The sequence below is a fragment of the Pteropus medius genome, unplaced genomic scaffold (genome assembly GCF_902729225.1).
Source record: "Pteropus medius unplaced genomic scaffold, Ma_sr-lr_union100, whole genome shotgun sequence".
Lineage (NCBI taxonomy): Eukaryota > Metazoa > Chordata > Mammalia > Chiroptera > Pteropodidae > Pteropus > Pteropus medius.
The window spans coordinates 15,068,883-15,094,871 of record NW_024349519.1 but is presented as its reverse complement, the minus strand read 5'-3'; the positions used below and the strand labels follow the sequence as shown (position 1 = coordinate 15,094,871).

The window sequence follows — 25,989 nt, the reverse complement described above, 5'->3', positions numbered from 1 at the left end:
ATAGAGAAATTGTAAGAGATACATCTTGCCTTCACATCTAGAACTGTCAGAGTCCAAAGACTACATACTTCTTTTTTATAATATCATGTCTTTCCACTAGATGACATAGTTGGGGCAACAACAAAATGTAATAGGAACACAGAGGAAGGAGCAATTAATTTGACTGAGAGAAGGAGGGAGATAAATTTGAGATTACCTTCAAAGAATGAGTGGGATATTACAAAATAGAAACAAGAGTAATAGGCATTCTTGAGGAAAGGAAACAATACAAGCAAAAACATTGAAGTAGCAAAGTATTTAGGGAATCATGAATAGTATGAAGTGAGTGAATGTAGGTTAAATAATAAAAGGTAGGTAATGAATAAATTAGATAAGAATCTACATAAATGTTAAGAAATGTGAACTTTATCCTGAAGAAAATTCAGAGTCATCAGGGCCTTTGTTTAACCACAATCTTTTGAGCTACTTGTTTAATTATTTATCTATGTATTTATTTATTTGTTTGTTTGTTTGTTTGTTTGTTTATTAACTTATTCTGGAAGGATTAGATAGTTCATTGGACATAAGCAATCATTTGAACTAATATTAAAATAGTCTAAACAAGGTTCAATGAGAGCTTTGACTCTAGAAGTGGCAATGGGAATAGAAAGTAGGAAAGAGAAATCAAAAACAAATCCCCAAACAAGGAATTTGATGCCTTAACTCTGCCACATTCACATTGAATATAAAATACTATGTAGTTATTAAAATGAGATATAAATTATATCTTTACTATGACACAAATTTACTTTTTTGATGGAATACTGCCAAAATATCACTAGTCATCTTCTTTAGGTAGCAAGAGTATAGTTGTATTTTTAATATTATTTTTTTCTTTTTGCTCTCCCCCCACCCTCACATTTCTCCAATGAATATGGAATGGTGCTATAGAAAACATAATAAAACATATTTTAAGAAAATTAAATGTAAGGGAAAATTCTAACAAAAATTCTAGGAAGTAGAATCATTAAAACTTGGAAACAATTATATAGGAGTATCAGGAAGAAGAGGAAAAGAGAAGGATTCCACATTGATCTAAACATGATCAGGAGGAGGCCACACCATTGAAATAGGAGAAACACAAAAGCAGGATCTGTTCGTTCTATTTTGCAATAATAATATGATTACTCAGCAATGTTTTAATAACTTTGTTCTCTGATCATACATTTCTCTCTTGCAAAGACAATGACTGTTACCAGGACTGTGTTATCTTCATCACTGGATTGATGTACCTATATAAAGTAAACCAGATCTCAGCTTCCATACAAGAAAAAAATTTCAAGTTGTAGAACTGCCCAGGATCCTTCTCAGGCTTCAGCAATGAGGAACCAACAGTCATGACCTTACTGTAGTCTAATATTAAACTCACATATCCTTGGGCCTTGGACATTTTAAAGACTCAAGCAGTTTTAAATAGAAATCAAGTCTGGTTTAAAAATTAAACAATCAATCCCATCCAATAATATTATATTTGAGAATTTTACTTTGGATAGCTAAAAAGAATTTCGGTTTCACATCTAGTAGAAATACAATTCCAGAGAAAGTATTTTTTAATAGTATCATATTTTATTAGTGTAATTGATTGACCTGAGACATGGTGATGGCAAATCACCTGGGAAAACAGAGAAATACAGCAATCTAACCCACTGAAGTCTTTCTGCCTTCTAAGCTACACATGTGACATCTCAATATTAAATTTAATTCTTAAATATCTGCAAAGATAATAAGATGCTATGAATATATTAATTTACAGCAAAGAATATAAAGTATCACATTCAAAGAAAAGCATTAATTTGAAAAGATGCAGAATTTTTTTCATTTCTGTACTTTGAGCGTTTTTACAAAATTGGACATTGTATTTGTTTACTATTAATCCATATATTAGTTTAATTTTACATCTCTATCCTTGACCTTTCACCCTTTCTTCAGTTTTATTTTTCTCACTATCTACAGGACAATTACTTGGGCACTCTTTCTCTGAATCCATTATCACTCCTTCCTAGCATTTTTTTTTTTTTTTTTGCCAACCATCTCCTCATCACTACTTATCCTTCAGATTGTCTGCTGTTTGTTAATGAAGTCTAACATTTTCTTTCTGACATGAGAAAAAAATCAACTGTATCTCACTCAGCTGTCCAAAATGCAATCTCATGGAATATAGGAAGCTCCTCTTTGTGCAGTCTTCCATGCCTTAAGGACAAGCCAAGTTTGATTTTAAAATGGCCTATTAATATCACTACTTAGCAATGAAATTTTAATGTAAAATCTTTTAGAAAATCTTTACTACAGCAAAAGGAATATGTAACTTCTGCTGCTTTTATAGCTTTTAATGGATTTTTAATTTATCGATGGTAGGCTGAAAATTTGAACTCAAAAGAAACACAAGCGCAACTCAATGAGAAGTTTTATTGGATTGCTTACAAAGAATTATAGTTATGATCAAAGACCGGGAGAAAACAAAACCTGCATTTCTCTCTTTTCTTTTCAAGTGATTTGAGTACTTCGTTTCTTTCTGTGTACTTCCTAAATTAGTATTTAAATGAATAAGGCAAAAAGCTTGAGTTAGGCAGCATGAGGATGAAGCAAAAAAAAAGCAAAGTTTTGGAAAATCCACAAGTGACAAAGAACTCTCTGAATAATCAGTACTTTGAGATATTTATACATAAGTATTATCAACAATAAATCCAATGTATTTTTATTCTTTGTAATAGCAACTGCTTCTATTATATAAAGGTTGCATGCAGAAACAAGATGAGTCCAACAACAAATATTTATTTAATATTTAAAAATGAAAAAAGAAGATATTATTTCCAAAACAACATGTGAAGATTTGATAAAGTGGAAGACATTTAAACTAGGCATTAAAGGGTAGCTAATAGTTGGCTACAGCATCAAGGACAGGCCCTTGGCATACAGGGTATTGAAAATCATCAAGCTAATAAGCTCAGAAGTCATTCAGCTGGTTATTCAGGGAGCCATTACCATTTTTGAGCAGGGAAGTAACAGGACCAGAGCCATGATTTAAGAAGACTAATCAATTTGTAGTTTGTGCAACAGATACCATAGGAAGAGCCTGGAGGTAGAGAAACCAGCTAAGTAATTAATAAAATGCTTCAAGTAAAAGGTGACAACGACCGACATTCTCTTCTAATGAAGATGTATAGTTGTAAGAAAGAAGCTATTTCCAAAAATGATTTGTTAAAAATGATATTCCATTAGCTTCGATGATATTGTTTAGATGTATTCCACCAGAAAACATTATCTACAAGGATAGAAATCCTAAATTGAATGACTACCACAAGTCAAGTACCACATTACGACTCATTTTTGCTACAGTAACTTTTCCCCATATGTGTCTCAAAGCTTCCACTCACTTATTATCAATCACTGGAAACTTCTTCAGTAGGGTTTTCAAATGGCTGGTAGAACTTGAATTCTTTTGATAATGCAGACATTCAGCATCCAAAGTATCTCCCTGACTTCTAACCACTGAAATGTATCACAATAGTAAAACAAACATGAACCTGCTTGTTCTCTAGTAGTTCAAAGGCCTAAAATCCAGAGATCTATCCACATTAAAAACAAACAAACAAACAAACAAACAAACAAAACCTCTCATTCATTTTTGTAAGTTCGTAAACTGGAAACTATGATTTTTTTTTTTTTTTTTTTGGTAAAAGCTCTTTTTCACATTCATGTAATCAAAGATATTTAGAATACATACTATTCCTTGGGGTGCAGTCAATGGGTGATTTCAAATATCATCTCTACCACTGCAGCAACTCTAAATGCAGTGCTAAATGAGCGGATAGTTTCCACTTCTCACCTATGAGGTCTCATTCTAACATCCAGTTCTCCCTCAATAGAAGCTTAATATTGCCTTCAAATGAGGGCTTCGTTTCTGGGGGGAAAGCAGTCTATCCAAGCCCATAGTAAATAGCTGTTCTCTTTTAGTCTATAGATTCTAGTTCTTATCAATCTTTTCATTTCATTTTTCAAGTAAAGTTATAGTGTACTTTCTTTTCTCATTGGCCCTACCCACTATTTTCTTCCTATAAAAACTTTATGTATATAATCTGTATAAAACCATGAAATCAAGACTTTGACCAAATGTTAAGATTCAATATTGGGACACATTCCATATATTAAGCTTACCAACAGGAGATATCTTATAGCTCTTACAATAAGAGAAGAAGGGCTTCTATTTATGACAAAGGAAAGGAACATTAATTTAAAAGAAAAATTTAAGCAATGACATAAATTACTTTGCAAATATCTATTTCCTTTCAGATAGGCAATTAGAAAAATAAAAAAAGTTCTGTGTTACTCAAACATCCTAGTTGCAAGTTTGTGTTCCTGTTAGACAAAGATGAGACTTTGGGGAGGATATTATGACCAAAGAAGTCAATATTGAAAACACAAAGTTAAGCCCCAGTGTGAGGAAACTGAGAAGAATTGTAAAAATACATGAAGGTTACCCCAGACGTTCCTGACTGGGATAGGATCCACCAAAGAAAAGAGATCCTGTGTTCATTTCTAAACACCAGGATGCCACTTTTGGACACGTGTATATATGTATATAAATGGAGAAGACAGAGATTATCCAAATTCAAACTCAAAAAAATTCTATTAGAAGAATGGTCAGATGTAATAAATGCATTCCTACACATGACACAAATAGTTCTTAAAAACTTGTATAGGAGTCTCCTCTTTAGGAGAGCCATCTGTGATTGCTTTGTTTCTCTGTAATTAGAGTGTGGCAAGATGGGGAAAGATGGTTTAGACACTCAGGAATTTTATGAACTACTGGGCCTCTATCAAACGCCAGTGATAGTTAATGTCAATGACATCATGGAACACTATAAACATTCTTGAATCTTATGATTCAGACTCTATATGAAGCCATTGCTGGCAGCAATAGACTCTTAGTTAGATAAGCTTTGTATTTCATCCAAGATGACATTTATTTGGGAACAACTCAATATTTTATGTATTGAGAAAAAATACTCTGGCAATTAAATTATGACACACCATTGATTTAAGATGCATCCCAATCTCATATTTTAAAATATGTTGAAATGTGTCTTAAAACAATGAATTCGGGTGTAACTTTTGTACACAGGTTACAAAATCTTCAAGTAGAGAAAGCTGATGGTTGAGAGAAAACAGAACCACATAAGGTAGGAAATAATCTTCCTTGGATTGACATAAACGTGAAAAAAAAGAGAGAGAGAGAGAGAAGAGAATGAAGATCATGTTTTCCAAATTTACAAAAATTCTCCCTTCTCCTGCCTTGTGTGAATTTGGGAGTGAGATAGGAGGTGGCCTTTAGAAGACCTTAGAGTAAGAAAACCAAAGACCTTAGAGCAAGATATGAGTTACTTCACTGTCCAGTCCCAAAGCCAGGTAGACTTCAGTAAGTTTCAGTAACTTAATTTTTGTGTTTTGCTCCCTTACTGAGTCCACACTTAGTTTCTGTAATTTTTACTTCAGGTCTCTGTCATCAGGTTTTTAATCTTGGTTGAAAATTTAGTCTCTGCTACTTCTGCCAAGTCTCTCTGTTGCTCAAGGCCAGTTTATCAGTTTGACTGCTTCTTGCTATCTGTTGATGTAGTTTCTCATCATGGCACTCCACCCCTATTCCCTGGAAAATCCCCACAGCCCACAGCTAGACATTCAGCATCTGTTTGAGAAGATATGTTCCTACAATGCAATCATCTGATGCTTTTTATGTATGAGCTTCCTCATATTGCTAAGATCCGTTCTAACAGTCTACTCCTGGTTAGTCATTTTCTCCAATACTCAGTTTTCAGCCTTCTATAGTACTTACAACAACTGGGACTTGATTCTGTCAGGTATAGGAATTTTCAGATTAACTAGACATGACAGAGAAAGGGTAAAGTCTTTCCTTTTTTATCATATGTGTTCTGAATATGGTAAAAAGATGAATTAGAGAAAAGCAAAACTTCCCAGTATTGGAAAGAAAATATTTTAGAGTCTGTGATATTAGAGAAGAAAAAAGCTCCATCATATAGAACACAGAACAGGTTTAATTTCAAGCTAAGATTCCAGAAAACCTATGAAGAGTACTTTCAAATTGAAGATTATCTGTAAAACCAGTCTGATAAAAGATAAATTACTTTAAAAGGAACTAATTTTCTACCATTTGGGTAAAACTCTTTAAGGTGGTAGGTAAAAACATCTTAGAATCATTCCTATTCACAATGAAAAAACTAGGACAGGGAAGCTAAGCAACTTTCCCATTTGGAAGTGACAGAGTTTGTAAGAGCCAGCATTAAAAAAAAAAGAAAAAAAAACAGCTCTTTTGACACATGGGCTTCTGCTTCTCCCACTATATAATGCTGTTGGCAGGGTAGGTTTTAAGATTAATGGATAAAATTTATGCTTGAGTTTGGTCTAAATTACTTTGAATTTTGTTTTACCATCTTTCTTGTTGAATAAATAAAATAGAAACAAAGCTAAAAATCACTTTCAATCCAATAGAAATATAATAAGATACTTGGTACAGGTTTTTCTTAACCAAATAAAATATCTTCAAGATATCAAATGAAGTTCTCTTAATATGATTGACTTCCAATAAATGTTGATTTGATAGAATTTTATCTTCCTGTAGATTATAAAACATAATCATGAGTGAAATATCTAATTCAAAACATGGCCATCAAAATTATGACATATCAAAATATTGCTCTTAAAATCAGATACATATCCTTCTGCCTTACAAATCTAAATTTAACATGCTTATCAATGGGAAAAAAGATTGACGTATAACATGGAAATGAACCATGTTGTTCTTGGGCTTGAATGGAACTTTACCAGTTTTCAATTCTACATGAACATTGCATATTCTCCTGTGATCCCTCCTTTAACCCAGCAAGAGTAATTTATCTTCCAGTGTCTTTCTTCAAGGTAAAAGGGAGCAGCAGTTACACTGGGACCATATCTCAACTATCAGTCAATGTCTGCCACCATAGCTCTGCTCCTCCTGCCATTATTTCTTTTCATTTGCTCCTTCATGTGCGTACTTAAAAAATTAAACTAAAAAAGGTTGTAAAGTATGGAAAACAAATTATTAACACAGGCTAAAATAATACGAATCTAACAAAATTCTTCAGTTCTCTTTGAGTATAGTCTGAAGAAGATTTTTAAAAGCACACAATAGCTTAAAACCAAGGACAGATGCACCTGAAAAACTACAGCTTCCTTATAGTCAATCAATGAAAACAATAAAAACCCCAAACAAACAAATAAACAAAAACAAAACCTGCAGGAAGACATTAAGAGGCAGAATGTAATTATCTGATTTGGAAACTGACCAGGACACTGTGGTTAAAACCCTTCTTGCTACAGAGATTCCGAGGAATCTTTAATGACTACAAATGGTCAGGACTTCATGTCTACACCTCATCTGAAAGATGATGACAACCAGCAGTTAGTCTTCCCTGCCACTATCCAGGGACGGGAGTCAATTCTGACTCAGACCTACATACAGAATTCGCTAGCAACATTTGTTATCCTTGAATGCTTTTGCTAACTGGTCTAGGTTAAGCAAATTACTTAAACATCTCAAGTATCACTGCCACATTTTAATAGAAATACACAATGATATCATTCCTCATCTCTCTATAGAATTATGAATGAATGCTATGCACATTCCATGGGTGAAAATTGTTAAATCCTTCTTCTTAGCTAATATTGGGTAATGAAGATACACCATTGGTGAGGCATTAGATGCCTATTGTTTAATCCATGGATTCTTACTATCACACTAACTTATTTTTGCCTCATATTTTTTAAGAAACTGACTAAAGAGCAGTAATTAAAATACATTACAGTAGTGCAAGTGAAATTTGGAAAACTGCCAATATTTTAGAGCTTATAATTTTCTTTTTTAGAAGAAAAAGTAGTTTTGACATCTTTGTGCAAAACAGTCACTAACAGTTACTTGCAATTTCAAGAAAATCACTGTTTTAATCATGACCTTTCAGCTGTCCTTGATTGAAAAAAAATTGGCCACCTACAGAAATAATTCTGTTGGGCCCTCATCTCTCTACTGATTGATGGCCCCATGTGGTTCAACGTGTTCACAATTATAAATAAAACTATATAAAAGTGGCAGAGCTTAGCTTCCATCTAAGTAGATAAGCATAAAACAGTACTAATTGACAAGAAAAGGGATTTTCTTAAAGTGACATCTTTCCCATCTATCTGTATCAAAATCAAATGACATATTTTTCTCTGATTAAATGTGTATTCTTTTGGTCACCATTCATTACAACTATTTGTTGAGCATCCCTTGTGTAAAAGACACTTTATCATACTCTATTGGGGATGATAGAATGTCGATAAAATAGTTTCAGCATTAGAGAGCCTATTATCTAATGAAACACTCAACCAGCTAACATATAGTAAATATGGACACTATACATGCACAGGTGGAGGTATTTGCTTGCATATACATATGTATAAAAATTGGGTTTGATTAAAAATATTGATATACTATATACTTATACTTCAGGAACAATATATCGATATATAGATAAACTTGTATAAATATATGTATATTAGGTTTCACCAGAAAACTTCTTTTTACTAAAATATTAGAAGTCCCTAAGTGTTATCCATGAGTTTGTCAATAGGAATAAAAACAAGAACTCATCCTACTAGCTAAAGGTTTCCCACCAACTGTACAAACAACAAAAATAGAGCTGGCATTCAGGACTCCATTAGAAGTTTACTGAAGCTCTGTGAGGCTGGAAAGCTTTTAGGAGTTCAGAATAAATCACAATAACACCAGAAAAAAAAAAAACTTAAAAAGATTTTCCCTTTGTATTCAATTTCTATGAGTGATCTCCAATTTACAACCTTATGCTCAACTCAGAAATTAAATTAATCAATACAATTATCTTTTTAGAAATCCTTTTGTCAACTACAGTTCATGGAATAGAAAAGAAGGCTGAGATTCCTTAGATAGTGGGCTTGATGTCGAGATTCAACAATAGTGAGAGACTGACATTAGAAATGGGCATGATACAGGCTCTAATGTTATGTTTTGGGGAATTACAAATATTAAGTGATCCTTATCTCCAAAACTCAAAGCAATTGTCTACTAGTTGCAGTCTAAAATAAATTGTTTTATGGAAAACGACACTAGAAAAGTTTTATATGATCACATCATGAGTACTGATGGAAAGCATAACCACATAAAATATTATATTAGATTAGTTATCTTTTAAAAACAAATTCACATTTCTGGAAATCACCAAGTTGTTTATAGTCACCATTTTTAAATAAATTCAGTTCACTTCCTGCTGCTGAAAAATTCTTAGTAATGGTCTAAGGCCATGTTTTCAACATACGAACTAAGTACTCAGACAATTATCCAACTAATCAAGGCCCATTTAATACTTTCACATGAATTAGTCAAATAATTAGAGCAAAAGATTGTTATATTAATTATCTTTTCTATGCATACTTACTTCGTGCATATAGCAATCTTTGGCAACTTTAAAACTGGAAAAGAGAAAGAGGATAACTCAACACACTGTCTAATTAAAATTAAAAACAGTTACTGAATAAGAGAGGAAGTTATGAACCTAAGTAATCCAAACTGCTTGCCTCTCTAGTGTATATTCACTGAATCCCCTAATTTCCTCTTACGGAGGTAAGCCAAATTTGACAAGAAATATAGAATTGCTTTCAATTGCTTTCAATGTTAAAAGTCTGTAAATCCTTACTTAAAAATAATTCAACTAACGAATATTCTCAATTAGAAAATACATTGATGTTAGGGATTTGTTAAGAACAAACTTAAAACTCCAAATAAATATCTTGGAGTGGGTATAGTTTACCTAATAGTTTACATATGTTCCATATATAAAGACATTAAAAAATATTTACTTGATTTGGTCTGGCTTTGCACTATCTGCTATGAAGCATGCGGTTCTTATATATAAAGCAGCTGAAGGTCAATGTGTTATCGAAACAATATTATATATTAAGCACATTCATAATGACATGATAAAACAATGACTGTGCACTATAGATGGGTTAAAAGAGAACAGAACTGAGTTAGTCAGAATTCCTGTGAATTATCATTCTATTGCAATATATTTTACTGAAATAAACTGCACAAGGAAGTACTTTATATATGACAGTGTTTCTAAATGGAGAAACTGAGGTAACAGAGAAGAAAAAGGTAAGTTTTTGTCAAAGAAAAGTTGATTGGGTAAAGAAGCCATACGTCATATTTTATTGCAATCTTCAACCAATACTCTCTCACTGCTTAAACATAAACCTCTTGTTTTTATTCAAACATTAGGATATAAAGGGATAAATAAGTTCATGGAATTTTAGTTTCTTGAAGTTGAAAACATACTGCTTCCTGCAAATAATATTCTGATTAGCAATTTTTGTTTCACCAGGCTTGAAGACAAAAATATATAACTCAGAATGATCTATCCTACAGGAAATATTTCTATCCCAATAACCAACCATTTGTCAATTAGCATTTTGAAAGGTGGAGACAGGGTTTAATCAGTTGACAGTTTCTCTAAACTTGGGTAATGTCTCAGTTCCTCATTTCTAGATTAATTTAATAACCCCTTATAAGCATGTCTGTGCTAAATATCTGCTGAAGATTTTACAGAAATTATTTTACCAAAGATGGATATCTTTCCATTCAAGAGACGCACGCGCATGCGTGCGTGCGTGCGTGCGTGCGCGCGTGTGTCTGTGTGTGTGTGTTTTAATAAGTATGACTTCAGAGGAAACCTCAAAGGAAAATTTATGGCTTATTTAAAATAATTTTTTAAATTCCCTATTCCTATTCCTAATAAGACTGGAAAAGGTGGTATGCAAGGGGGATTAAGAGTTGTGGCAGAGAATACTAACTGGCTATCTAATCTCTCCTCACTATAATAAAGGAATTAAACATATAAATAGAACCTTGCTAATAACACTGATATATAAATGAAAGTTGTGAGGTGGAGGAGGTAGAGCTTTTAGAATAGGATAGCTCAGACTGCTTCAGCCTTTCTGCTCTTTGGTTTGTGCATCTCCTACTTCCTGCCTTGACATGAGTTAGAACTAGCCTGCTAGAGCCCTACCAGCCCTCTTGTAAGATTACACCAAGGATGTATGCTAAATGTGGTAGAAGGGAAAGCTGGAAGGAATCTGGTGCTTCATAGCATGGTGGAACTGCTGGCTTAGACTGCATCTGATCTTCCTGTATTATGGAATAAAAACAAACTCATCTTATTCAAACTACTGTCACTCAGGTTTCTGTAACTTGAATCTGAATACAATTCCTAAGTGATAGGGACTCAGAATTTGGTATAAGATAAAATCCTGCTCTGCCCACTTATCATGTGCTCTCAGATCACCTGCTCTCTCTTTGCACTGACTTGCTCATCTGTAAAATGAGGACAATGGTGATACTTTTCCCAAAGAGCTGCTCTGATAATTAAATGACATAATCCACCCCACATAAACTAAGGTCTAACTGTTTAATGATTATTATTCATTATTATTCATCTTATTGGGCCACTTATACTATAAGAGAGTAGCTCATCATGGTCCAAAACAAGGCAAAAGTTAGCACCAGAATGTGGCAGATAAGAAATACAGACCTTCTACCAAAAGCACTATCCAATAAAAGGAGAGAAAAATGTGACGGAGAGAGGTGGGGAGAAACAGGAGAAGGAAGGAGGAGGGAGGAGAGAGAGAGAGAGAGAGAGAGAGAGAGAGAGAGAGAGAGAGAAAGAAGTGGTTTAAATAGATGGCATTCTTTTCTACTTGGATAATAATTTGCTATTTTTCAACCAGATCTTCAGGATGTGATATATACTTCAAAGCCTTCCTTTTCATAAAATGTTAACTTATTCTCTAATTTATCAGAAGCTCTCTATTTGTGGACGTGTTTATACCTATTGTTTGGAAGAACAACAAAAACTATAAACTCCATGTGAGCTCACTGTGACCCCCATGAGGACAGTGTGTTTTTTCTATTTACCACTGAGTTCCCTGCATGATGATATATGAAATAATGACCCGATATGTTAACACTCCCCATTCTGTGTATAGTCTTTCTCATTTGGGTCACAGGGAACCAGAGAAAAATATCCTCTGCTCTTCCATATGAAAAATCACTGTACGTGTAAAAGATTTTGAGTGTTTTGGGCACTTTTAATTTATGGAGAAGGAAGAGTTACCAGGGAGAAGAGACCTCAAACGCTAATGTGAGGGCCCTGAATTCCTGCTTCTGCAGAGCAAGTTCAGAATGGAGACGTTGGAATAAGACAGAAAACAGTAGAAACCCATGTATGTTTAGACTCCAAGCAAAAAGAGGATTTATGGCCAGCTTCCCGAGTGGCTCTCTGTGAGGCAGCAGTCTGGCAGACATCTCATACCAAGGGCTCAGGTATGGCTGCAAAAAAGGTCAAGCTTCAAGAGGCCTTGACGTTCCCTCTTGATACCCCATGGTATGAGAGTTAGCTGAGGAAGAATGCTGACAGTCTGCAGAGGTCTCACTGAGGGCTGTGATAAAGGAATGCAAATGGGAGCCAATGTGAATGAGGTCATGAGAGATGCCAGCAGGGATGAATGCCCATGACTAGGGATCATGACAGGACAAATGTACACTCATCTGCTCCAGTAGAGAACAGGTGAGGGCTAGAAAGCACACACCACTTCTCTCACCTTTACTCTCACCCTTGAGTAGTTAAACATATCAACAGGCATGTCTCAGAACTAAAATGTTGGAGTAATTATTTCATGACCCACAATTAAATCACATTGTTATTTTCAGTCATAACAGCCAATTCACTCTGAGTCATTCATTGAACCAATTAAACTTAGAATCTCTATGCCTAAAAGGATGCCTACTAATGAAAAAAGGTGAAAGTCCCTGTCCTTTACATCCAATCGTATCTCTGTTGGTAAACCAGGGGGAGAAGTTCAACTGCATGGCTTGGAATAGAGCCCATGCCAGCAGATTGTGCTGGGTAGAAATAACACTAGTCTGTCTAGGTAAGATCAGTGCCAATGGTTCCAACTAAAATTAGAAAAAAGGAGACAGTACCTTGGCTCATGCTTATGTTGGAGACAAGACTTAACTCCTGCTAAAGCCAAATGATGGCAATTCAGTTCCTGCTTGCCAGTTGCAAATCCCTACACTACCACTGTAGTATTATCAAAAGACATTTGCAATCCAGTGCACCTAACGAGAGAGATGATTTCTTAGATTTGTCATTTAATGGGTTAGCAACTCAAGTGCTAGCAACTCAAGGGTATGCATGCATTCATTCGGAAACAAGAAGGTATTTTCCAAAACTACAAGCAGATTGTTAAACGAAAAAATTAGTAGAACCTTATTAATTTGAAGTAGATAAAGGATATTATTCATTTATTAATAATGTAAAGCTAAAAAAAAAATCAAAAATATAGCGACCTTACTCCCTCTACAAAGAATCATCAAAAGACTCACAACGCTATTCATGCATTTAAACAAATATAATTTTGCTCTAATCTCATAAGTGTCATGAGGCACCATGCCATAGTGGAAAGAAAAAACTGGGCCAGGAATCAGGAAATCTGGGTTCTTTTTCTGGCTCTGTCACTTATTAACTATGTAAAATGATGCAAAATTTAACCTCTCTGAGCTTCAGTTCCTTGTCTACAAAATCACTGACTTAGATAAGCATTATACAGATAGAATGTAGATTCGGTATTACTCTCTAAATCATTCGTGATCATATTAAATTTTAAATGTTGTATGGTCTTTATGACACATCTTGATATTAAGTCTTTCATAAATCTTGGGATTGGAAGTCAAATATTTATAATAGATACAGGACTCTGATTCTAATGATAAAGAATTAAATAGTGAGTGTGTTTTTTATTTGATCTGTCATGGCAATACACACATAGATAGGGACAACATTTTGTCTTGGCAGATACTGTAACCTTTTTGGCAAATATCAAAGCCATATAAAGTCGCTGACATCATTCAAAGTATTCTTCAAAGGAAAGAGTATACTGCCACTGGACAGAAGGAACTTCTTTAATGCCCCAGAGTAATTCAGGAGAGTTTCAGGGGCTAAATGAGACAACACATTCAGAATATTCACCCCATGGCCTCTGCCAGATTTAAACTGCTTTTCATCCTGCATAGGTAAGGTAATTGTACTACTTCCCCTAGCTTCACTCCTAGAATTAACAAGCAATCTATGAAACTTTATTCATATCACTCTAATGCTCAAAATACTATTTCATGTCTCAGCAGAGCATCGGAACTCAGCTGCTCAATGCTCGTTGGACCCAGCCTCCTCCAGTTAGTGGTGTCTGGCCTAGAGAGCAGACCTCCAGTCTCATGGGTTGATGTTAGATATCTACACTGAAAAGAATTCATAACATGGTCAATAGGATAATCACTTCCTGACTGTCGGCATCTGGAGTCTGGTTTTATTTCTGGCACAAACTCTTGGGATTCTAGGCAAGTCCTACAATCTCTCTATTAAATGTTATTGATAATGATGCTTGTTGAGGATGTACAGTATAAGAGTTCTGTATTCTCAAGTTTGGCAAAAATATTTCCACTCTATATTGTGCACCAGTGTGGAAAGGAAATCTATATTTTATCTTCTGTTAAGTCACAGATCCCTTTGAAAAATCTGATAGAATCAATTGATCTGTACCCTTTCCTCTGGTGGAGGTGGGGGGACAAATAATCTTATATACAAAAATGTCATGTAAATTTAAGGGGTTTTCTGATGCTAAAAGGAGGTTCATAAACTCAAGTGAACACCTTGGCCTACCGTACAAATCCTTTCTGTATTTATTAGCTATATGACTTTGGAAATGCTGGATATGAGTTTCTTCAAATTATAAAAACATAGGCAGTGAAATCAAGCTCTCTGCTTACATCTTATAACTATATTGAACATGAATTTTTTTTAAAATATGAGTGTATACGAAAACCAGCTGATGGCACATAGAACTCTGTGCAACTCTAAGTTATTATTGTTCCTTTACCTTACTCTTTTAATGCTGTCATAAAGCATTAATGAGTACTACCCTGACCCCACTGCCACTATCAAGCTTGGGGAAGTGTGAGTTACCAGACCCTGACTCTAACCTAAGACTCTGGACTCTCGGAGAATGACTGATTTGCTGCACAGTGTACTGTGACGGTACTTTCTTTTTAGCTTCTGACTGATTACTGATCTCTTTACACACATCTGGTGAACTGAATATACTAGTTCTGTCTTTTCTCTCTGTAAATATTTTTATAACCTGGAGTTTTACACCTACCAAAATATACTTGGTCCTTCATTGGCATTAAATCTTGATCTTGACAAGTGCTTTAAAGTTATTGTTGTCGGACTCCATATTTTATATTTCTGCCCTCCTCCATTGGTGTCCATAATTAGAAACCACATTGCTAAGATCATTATCCCTATTTTATTGGCAAATAGACCAGAAAATGCAGAGGTATACTATGTACCCTTAGGGCTTCATTGTTTGACAGAGCCAGTTACAAGAATCAAACATAATTCACAATGCTACATATTTATCACTCTACTATAATTTTTCTTTTCTCCTTAGAGCCTAGTGATAGTAACCTCTTATATAGCATACTCTTTTCTTTATGAAAATAAAAAAAAGTTAGATAATACATACATATATCTTATTTGAGGTCTACATTTTAATTCTTTATTTTTCAATTTAACATTTCATTTTGAAATAAATTCAGATGTACAAAAGTTGCAAAAATAGTAGAGTTCCTAGCTTCCTTGAATATCAACATCTTACAAAACCACAGTATAGTGATCAAAACCAAGAAATTAACATTGCTACAACACAATTAGCTAATCTACAGGTATTATTCAAATTTCAACAATTGAACCACTAATGTCCTTTTCTTGGACCCTGAGCCAATATTTAGTAGTCATGTCTTCTTAGTCTCTTTCCATTTGGGGCAATTCCTCAGTCTCTTTGGTTTTCATGACCTTGATACTTTTTAAGAATACTGCCCAGTTATTTTGTCGTATGTCTCTCAATTTGAGCTGTCTAATATTTCCTCGTAATAAAATTCATATTATGCATTTTTCCATGAACATGACAGAAATTATTTTTGTGCCTTTTTCAGTGAATTATAGGAATGGTACATGATGCTGATATGTCTCATTACTGGTGATGTTAACTTTGATCGCTTGTTTTAGGTGGTGTCTGCCAGCTTTTTCCACCATAAAAAATTCCCTTTTGTAATTAATACGCATTTTGAGAGGATATATTTTGACACTATGTAAGTGTCCTATTTATGATCATATTTTCACCACCAATTTAGCATCCAGTGATGAGTCTTGCCTGAAAAAATTATTACTGAGATGTTTACCAAATGGTGATTTTCTATTTCCATCATTACTTCTACAACTATTAACTGGCATCCCACTGTTATAAAAGAGCTTCCTTTCTCCTCATTTATTTATTCCATACTTTTTAGAACATCATGAACTATATTAAGTATAATACTTTTACTATCGTTATTTTCTTGCTCAAATGTCTCAGATGTGGCCATTGGGAGCTGATTCAGGATGGCTCCTGTGTCCTTGCAACGTTTCCATCATTTGTTTTGAGTTCTTCCTTACATTTTTACACCAAAAGATGTTCCAGTTTCTCATAATAGATAGATAAGATAGATAGATAGATGATAGATAGACAGACAGACAGACACTTTTCCTGTTTTACCCCAAGAACCATCTACTTCTCCAAGAATTCTTGATTTCTTTTATTAGAGAATGGTATTCAGAAACCAAGATCTAGATAATTGGTGTCTTCATCACTCTCGAAGTTTTATTGCTTCTAGGCCCTCTCTGCACTATTTTCACTTAGCAGTACAGCCTGGAAATCACTCTATATCCATTCATTTTTTTTTTAGTAGTTGGATGGTTCCCCATCGTGTGAAGATGTTCTAGTATATTCAACTGCATTTCTATGTATGATCATTTAGATAGTTTTTAATATTTTACAATTATAAACAATGCCACAATGAATAACCGTGGTCATGTGATTTTCATATTGTTGAAGGTGTATCTTCAAGATAAATTCCTAAAAATGGGATTGTGAAGTCAAATAGTATGTCTATATAAGTTCATTAGATATTGCCTAATTCCTATTCAAAAGGCTTGTACCAATTTCTCTCACCATCAGCAATCTATCAGATTACGGTCTGTGTTTTCAACTCTTCCCCCAAATTATTTTAGCAGAGATGCTGAACAGAATTTGAGTGCTCAACTAGAGATACCATCTAACCTTGGTTCTAGCAATCGAAGAAAGTTTTACATAAATGTAAAGAAAGAGGAACAGAAGAACAAGAGCTGAGAAAAATCACTCCTGGAAAAAAAAATTAGTTGGCTTTGATCACACAGCTCAGGATGAAAATATATAGCTTAGAGTGTTACCTTTGAAAGCTAAACAAACCAAAAAGATTTTACAGTAAGTTTTCCTATGACCAAGATTAAGCCCTGCCTCCTATATGTCCCCAAGACCCTTATCAATATTATAACAAGTTGTACATAGTACTTGAGTTATCTGCTTAAACGCTTGTCTTGCATTAGATTTTTTAGTTTTGAAGTAGAAGCAATCTATCGATCAACATATTTATCCCAACTCCTAGCACAATGTTCAACATTCGATAACAATTTTTAAAAGCTCATTAAAATAAAAACCAGCATATACTCTGTGCCAGACACCATCCTAAATGCTTTACAGGTATTGTCCTATTTCATCCTCATAACAATCATACAGGGTTGGTTTTATTATTACCCCCATTTTATAGAGGAGAAAATAAAGACATGGGGAAGACAAATAACTTGGCTAAGGTAATATATCATGAAAAAAAGAGTGAGGATTTGTATGGAATTTGAACTGAGGTCCGTCTCATTCAAAGCACATGCTGTTTCACTTTCTGATTCTTAATGCCCTTTACATCATAATTATGTAGGCAAGTTCTTACTCTGCCTACTGTAATGGCAGGGCTAATTCTATATTAAGGATTTCAGGCCATCGTGTCACTATTAAAAATAAAAGGAAAGGTGGTAGTTTTAATGGTTTCCAAATAGACTCTTAAAAAGCGTTCTGTGATTTCTTTTTACCTTTTGGCAAACAAAGCTTTGGCTCCTCTGATACATGCACACATTTATTATACCCTGGTGACTATGGTTTATGTACAAGCATCCTATTAAAAGAGTTTTTAAAGGACTGCAATGTGATTTCCTTTCTGACAGCAAAGGAAAAATAAAAAGATGTTCTTTGCCCTCCTGTTCTAATCTGTGTTTGGAAGTCAAGTCTGCAATTCCCAGAACTCTGTCACCAGCTTGTTACATTTCCATAAATCTGTCCGAGAATACAACACTGTTCACCAAAAAAAAAAAAAAAGTAACATAAACTGTAAAACACATGCACATGATACCTGGATCCAATTTGTCCTCATTTTGTATATAAGTAAAAATAAAGTGATGCTTTAACTCTTAGAAATGACAATATCTCATTATTTAGATAAGCGCCACCAAATCATTATTGAAATTCTGATAGCATTTGCCTTACTGGTAAAAGAAAATTACCTGTAATGCATAGTTTAAATAATTACTTTTAAACAAAAGCTTCTTTTCTGCATTGCTTATTTATCTTTTGAGACCAACTCAGCAGGGCTATGTATTTTATTAAAATTGCCTTCAGACTGCTAATGGCAGGGCGTCTGTTAGCACAGGAAAAGTGATGGCAGTTTGACTCCTATTCCTAATATTGGGAGTTAGTCCAGACACTTAAGAGCCAGAACTCTGCTGTGCATTTGACTATGTTATCAACACTTTACTTGCTAATGATACTAGTGACAGCATTTCAATATGATGGGTCAGACTTAAATAGGGAAGCTTATAATTGTGCTTACAGAACCAAAGAAACTATCCCCCCAACTCACCCTCCCCCGCCAAAATCTCTTTTATCAGAAGATCAGCTGGTGTTGAGCTTCATAACTGGGAATTATTTGGTAAGCTTCTGCTCAATACATATTTTTCCTTCTCCTCTTCCCACCTTTAAAGGGGAGCCTCCATCAGCATCTGATATCTACCCGTTCAGAAAATGACAACTGAAAGCCTTCCTGTGGAGCAACTGTGTGCCAACTACCCAGCAGAAGGTCACACTGATGACTTCCCTGTGGCTTTTATTTTCCCCAGGGAAATCCACAGCCAGGGCTGACTGCTTGCCAAATATGCTGAGTGCCACAAACCAGCAGCGCTAAGAACCCCCCATCCTTCTTGATGGAAAGCAGTAAGCAACTGTGCTGAACACCTGTGTCAGCTCCTGTTCCTGGGGACACACCAGGCAAGCACTCATTCAGCATTCAGGGTTGGGGCTCCCTTCTTCTAACTGGCACTTTTGTCCCAAAACTTCTCAGTTGTCATATGATAATAGTTATGGTTGTCAGATCGCAATAACATCAGCGTGTTTAACTACTGTTAAAGAGGACGACTTAAGTAATCCATGACTTAAATATTTTACTATAAATGTCTAAAGTCAATTGGCATAATGAACATATTTCCTATTGTTGTAAAAGTGAAAACAACACTCTCCATCAATTTCTTTTATAGCTACCCCAAACAACCTGAGGAAGAGGAGACTTAGTCTGAGGTGTGGACAGCATGATTCCATAGGTGGAAAAGATCTGAATCAGTCTTTTTCCTATAACTAACTAAGAATAATAAATCAACCTCAACCAGTAAAAATTCTACTCAAGAATGGGATGGGGAAAAAGGTAGGCAATATAATTAAAGGAGTGCCTGCCACAGGTTAAAACTCAGTAAGAATATATGAATCAATGAATCGGACAACTAAACAATTTTCAATACTTCAAAAAAAGTCCCATAATCCAGAAATGATTATATTCTAGTGGACCAATAAGGCCTGCATTTAATGTTTACTATTTGCAGACTACTCACACAGGATCTATGTGGGATTAAAAATAAATAAATAAATGAATAACTAAACTGAAGCCTACTTCAGTACCACACAGTTTGTCAAGCAGCAAAACTACAATTCAAACTTCAGTTTCTTTTATTTTGACTGGTCTATTTGGCCTTCTTTAGAATTCCACATGGCCTTTAGACTCTTAGCCTTTTGGGGGTATTCCCTCAGCCTGGATTACCTTTCTTCCACCAAGGAAGCAATTCTTCCTATCAAGTTTAAATTTATATAGCTTCATCTTTCACACCCCTGCCAGGTTCTAGAATCTCTGCATGGCATATTTCTTCTATATATCAATGCTGATATCCCCTTGTAAAGACTCTCAAAACAATTAATATCCTCCCACAAATAAAAAATAAGTAAATAAATAAAAACAAACACATTTTTAAAAAATTTCCTATATCCATGAATTGGATGCACTTTATTTCAGTTACTCAAGGTGGAAATTCACCCCTTATTGCTCTAAGAAGTCAAGCTCTATTGATTCCATCTTTGCATTTCTGCTTATATCTATCTGTCCTCAGGTGTTACCACCTTGGTCTTGACTTTCTGGATCTTTTGCCTGATAATCGCATTAGTAGCCTTTCTTTCCCTTGTATCCTCTCCCCTTTCAACTCGACCTCATACTGGTGCCATATTAATGAATAAATCTAAGGCACAAACCTAATCATTACCCCCTAAACAAAAAAAAAAATTTTCAATGACTCCCCAAGTTCTGTTGAATTAAGTCAGATCACTACCATTAGATTCAAAGTCCTCTTCACAGACTTTCAATTATAAAGTCTTTTTATGTTGTAAAGAGTGCAACATATCTTTATATTCACTATTCTCCTTTTGTGTACTTCTTGCTGCATCCAAACTAACCCAAGCCCAAGCAGATACTTAAGACATCAGGACATGAAATATATACTAGGCAACCCCCTATCCCCAGTGTCTAATATCTCTGCTAGGAAATTTATATGCATCCTCTAAGACCCAGCTAAAATACCATATTGTATGACACTTTCTCTTTTCTCTATATCCTCACAGAATACCACGTTGTAGTTCTTATAGAACCTATCTCATATTATAATATTTGGTTTTGGGTCTTCAAACTAAATTCATTTAGCATATGTTATAAGCAAAGCACTTTAAAAAGAGGGGTGGGGTGGGGTGGAGTGGAAATTGGAGAGTCATTCATGCAGTTGAATGAATCAAGAGCCAAATAAGATAAGTTCTAAAAAATACCATTTGGATTTAGCATGATGACACAACTGATGACTTGGGATGACAGAAGTGGTACAGGATTGAGTGGTACAGGATTGAGGAGAGAGAGGAAAGAAAGAAAATGGAAACAGTAAATTAAGACTTAAAGAACTACATATGAAAAGAGTGGTAGCTGGAGAATGGAGCAGCGTCAAAGAGAAGTTTCGTTATTTATTTATTTTAAAATGGAAAACCTAAGCATGTTTAAATACTAAAGGTTCTAGTAAAGAAGAAGCTGAAGAATACTGAAGTGAAGAATCAATGGTTCTGGAACTGCCAAAGGAAATGGGGTTTAAGCATAGGTAGAGGGACAGGACTTTCTAGGAGAAAGAGAACCTCCTTTACTCTGTGTGGCAGAAATAAATGTGAATCATCCCAGATTCAAGATCATTTTTAGATGTGTATGTTAAGTTGAGGTAGGCATGCCCATACCTTCAAAAAATAATGTCAAAGAATAATGTCCTTATTTTTCTGTTTAATTGTAAAACTTATTCTTATGACAAAAAAAAAGAATTTAGAATAAACACGAATTTCAGAAAAATTATATTAAATGCTCATAAATGAATTAGTTTTTATATTTTTGTTTTGAAACTAATACATATAAATTTGTTGCATGAATATTCTGATAACCAAATAATGAAAATCTAAGCTCACATAATTATAGTATTAAAAGCATTTTAATGTGTTGATTTAAGTTTTAGAAAATTTTGGTAAAATGAACGGTTATTTGGCAATTGGAAACTGCTGTCACGAGACTGCTAGTAGAAGGTAACTCCATCCCCTAAATTTTCATGTTTTCATCACATTGATTCTTTAACATAATAATGATTAATTTTAGAAACAACCCTTCCTTTCAAATATCAACAATATCTTTTCTAACCTGATATTTTTTTCTGAAAATAAATATAGACATTTCTCTCTGCTATTTCTTTGAAATAATATCCCTTATTTTCTCTTTTATATTAAAAATGGTCACTTCTAGTGTAGGTGACTCTTAATCTAATATGTGCACACAGGCTTAACAAATGTAAAGGAACTGCAAAGATAATAAAAACAGTGTTTCTCCTTATGGGAGAAGCAGTGTTGGTCATTTGGCAGGCAAACACAGGTTATCATCAAAACATGGTCATCAAAGAACACAAATCATCAGGCTGGTAAGTTTCAGAGCTGGTTCCAGAATCCACAACAACTTAGTAGAAATTAGAGGACATTTTTTTAAACTACGTCATGTTTCTCCTAATAAATATTCTTATGGGTCATGTGATAATTGTAATAAAACCACAACAAAATTTCAAACAGCTTCCCTGGCAAACAGAAGATAAAATTCATGACTTATATGTAGACTTATACAAGGCTATGTAATTTCAGTTGACACTATAAATGACAAGCAAATAGGAAATTCAGCTATGCAAAGTAACTAATCAAATGTACACAATTTTTAAATATCACGTCATTGTCATTAATGTCTCTATTATAAAACAGTAAGTTACTATACAAAGTCAAAGAATATGATTCAAACTCAAAAAAATTCTGCAATTTAAGGACATAAAATAGAAGAATGATAGCTGTACTGAACTAATGAAAGCATTAGTTCCTTGAACATAATCATCAGTCAGTATCCTGATTAAATTATGTTACCCTGATCATTGTTAATTTAAGTTTATTTTCATTCATAATTTATATTCTGAGTATAGAGTGAAAACTTTAAAATGCTTTACACAACCTATAAATCCAAGTGATCCTTAAAACGTGTGAGCCGTATTATGCCCCTCATCAGCTAAAATCCCTTTAATGATTCCCATCTCACTCAGTACAACAGTCAAGGTTCTTCCATGGTCTACCAGGTTCTATATGATAAACTCCACATCACCCTCCCCATTCTCATCTCTTAGTTGTCTGTTCTTTACTCTCCTCCTGCCACATCGCACTTCTTGACACTCCTTTTATATATCAGACACACCTCTTATACTTCTTGCCACTTAATGTATCTCTCTTCACCCATATATCTAAATGGTTCCATCTCTCACTCCATTCAGGTCTGTACTCCATTCTCTCCTTATCAGAAATGTCTTCCCTAGACACAGTATCTGATACAGTTTCCAGCTTTTCTCTGTTTACTGTTTTATTTTCTTCTCAGTACTTATTGGCATAAGCACATATATCAAAATTTTCAATTTATGTTTTCCTCCACCAGAAAGAAAGCTCCAGGAGAATAAGAGTAAACAAATGGATGGATGAATAATCATTTTTTCATTTCATCTAGCTGAACAGCAAAGAAACAACAGTAAAAAAGAAAATCTTAAAATTCTTGATTTCTTTGAATATCAGTAAAATCCAAAGTGGAGTATTAGTATCAATTTGTATTTTTATCAAATTATAAATTGGTGAAGATGGTAAATAACATGGTATTTTTTATGTGTGTGCACAATGTTTTGTGCAAAATTATTTGTATTCTGTAATCTGGAAGGAAGCATAATGTAGTAGGCCTGTGTCATGTCAAGAAACAAAGATTTACCTCTGTTACTAATATTTCATGTAACATTGGGTGGCAATTTAGGTTTGTAAAATAGGTAGATTGGATTGCGAATCTTTCTCTCTCTCAAGACCAGAGATCTATGACATATTTGTCTCTTCCGTCTTGATTTTGCTTCCAAACATTCAAAACTCAAACAACAAGTGTATTCAATTTAAGGTTCATATTTATATAATTGCTGTATATAAAAAAAAAAATTCATCACTTTGGGCTTCAATTTGTTTCTTTTTAATATTTAGTTCAATGATATTTGTAATCTGAAAATTGTGGGGTATTTACTACCAGAAAATCTCTATAAAAGTGTCACTCAAAAGTGGTTCTCAACTCGTAAAAATCAGTGTAGACATACTTATGAACCTAATTACTTGGGCATATCATTTTAAATATAGCTTTTTTTTTTTTAGGACCCTTACCATATTTAGCTAAAAGCAGAGACTTGAGCATATACACTGCATCAAATCTACTTGAAATTATTTTCCTTTAAGATGATGGGCAGTGTTCTCTCAATATATACAACAGTAATAATCTGTCTAGTCCCTAATGCTGATGTTCAGAAATCACTAAATCCCTGAAGCATCCAGGGAGAGCTTTAAGCTTAGCTCCTTTCTGAACAAGCCATTTTACTTGGAGAGATGTGATCAGACTAAAGGACAAAGGCATTTATCTCTCTGTGTGATGAAAACTGAAAAACCCACTGGCAATTGCTTGATAGGAGACCTGGATGTGGAGGAGCTAAGTCAAAATCCAGAAGAATTGTGGAAGTGGTAGCACTGGAGGGATAACAGAGAAGGAAAGAATGCTCAAGCTTTTATCAATAACTAAGCAATAGCAGTGAGAGCTGTAATCACTGTTTAAGACAACTGAGAGATTTTCTGAGGCAGAAGGTGAACACAAAGCCACCAATCACTCATAGTAAAACCCAGGGCAATGGGGACTGCAAATATCAGCATGGTTCCAGCTTACTGAGGGTATGACTAGCATTAAACCTTCCAAAATGGCTGACAAATGCTCATAGCAGACCCTTTGACTTTTGAGATCTTTCTATTTACATAGAAATTATCTGCTTTAATTAACTTTCATTTTACACAAAGTAGTCAACATTCAATACTTAAAATTCCTGTTAGCAAACAGATTGATTCTGAAGAGTGTCAAAAGCTCTTAGAGGTGAACACAAGCCCAGGCAATACAGTAGAAAAAGAAAACTTGACTCACAAGCCAAGTGTTCTCCTACTACAACTACATAATTAATAACATTTTATATGTTTTAAAATTTTGATTTGTAAAAGTTATCAAGAATCCTTCATTTCAAAACAGTTTATATACTATAAAGAATAATAGAAATCAGGGTACTATCTCTAAATCTTATTAAGAAATTTTCTTCTAGTCTTGAAACTTTCTTTAAATTATTTTTTCATCTTCAAATCCTAAAAAGGATACTGAAATGCTGAATTTTTTTATATAAAGGTGTTAGTCATGATTTGTAAAACTGAGAACATACTAAGCACATACAAGAAATAAGAGGCAAGAGACTTAATAACTTCAGAATTAATGGCAAAAGAATGGTCAGCAAATAATAATGAAAATATCCTGACCTGTTCAGTCTCCAAATCCAATCTCTCCCACTCCCGATGTCCTTGATATTATCTATATCTTGCAATGCTACAAGAAAAAGAAAAGGAAATAAAAGTTTTTAGCTAGAAATCAAAGTAATTCTAAAATACTGAAAAAATTAAACATCATAAAGAGAGTTAAACAAGATTGCTACTACAAAACTGTGAAAAAAAATTAAGTAGTGTCATCGTAACAATGTTTTTCTAGACCAGATTCATAACCACACAACAATGTCAGACTCATAGTACTGTGCCAGTTAATGGTCGATGAATGAATAATAAATGAACAACTGAAAAACAATTGTTTATCAATGACAGTCAAGATATATTGACAGTTTAAATGTTAAAATATGAGCTAATTATTTTAGAACAATATCAATTATATCACTTTAAAAAATCTTTATATTATTAATTCAGTCATGTAAGCACATGTATGTATGTATATGTAGCCCTGGACCTAGTTTTATTGAGAGAAAAAATTTTACCAACTTTTAGTCCATGATGATTAACTTAGAATAT

The 25,989-nt window shown here is 34.1% G+C and overlaps 1 protein-coding gene across 12 annotated transcripts in view; it reads right to left on the bottom strand.

The window, feature by feature from the left end:
* Positions 1-25,989, bottom strand: part of SOX5 (SRY-box transcription factor 5) — a 907,668-nt gene that overhangs the window by 579,688 nt on the left and 301,991 nt on the right. For 11 of the 12 annotated variants that reach the window (XM_039882498.1, XM_039882492.1, XM_039882491.1 and 8 more), the window contains one exon: positions 25,453-25,519. Coding sequence is in view for 1 of the 12 variants with exons in the window: in XM_039882487.1 (XP_039738421.1) it covers positions 25,453-25,519 (67 nt within the window). In the remaining 11 variants the exon portion in view is untranslated. Of the gene's footprint in view, positions 1-3,413; positions 8,604-25,452; positions 25,520-25,989 lie in introns of those variants that run through there. The other variant, XM_039882495.1, reaches the window with a different exon arrangement.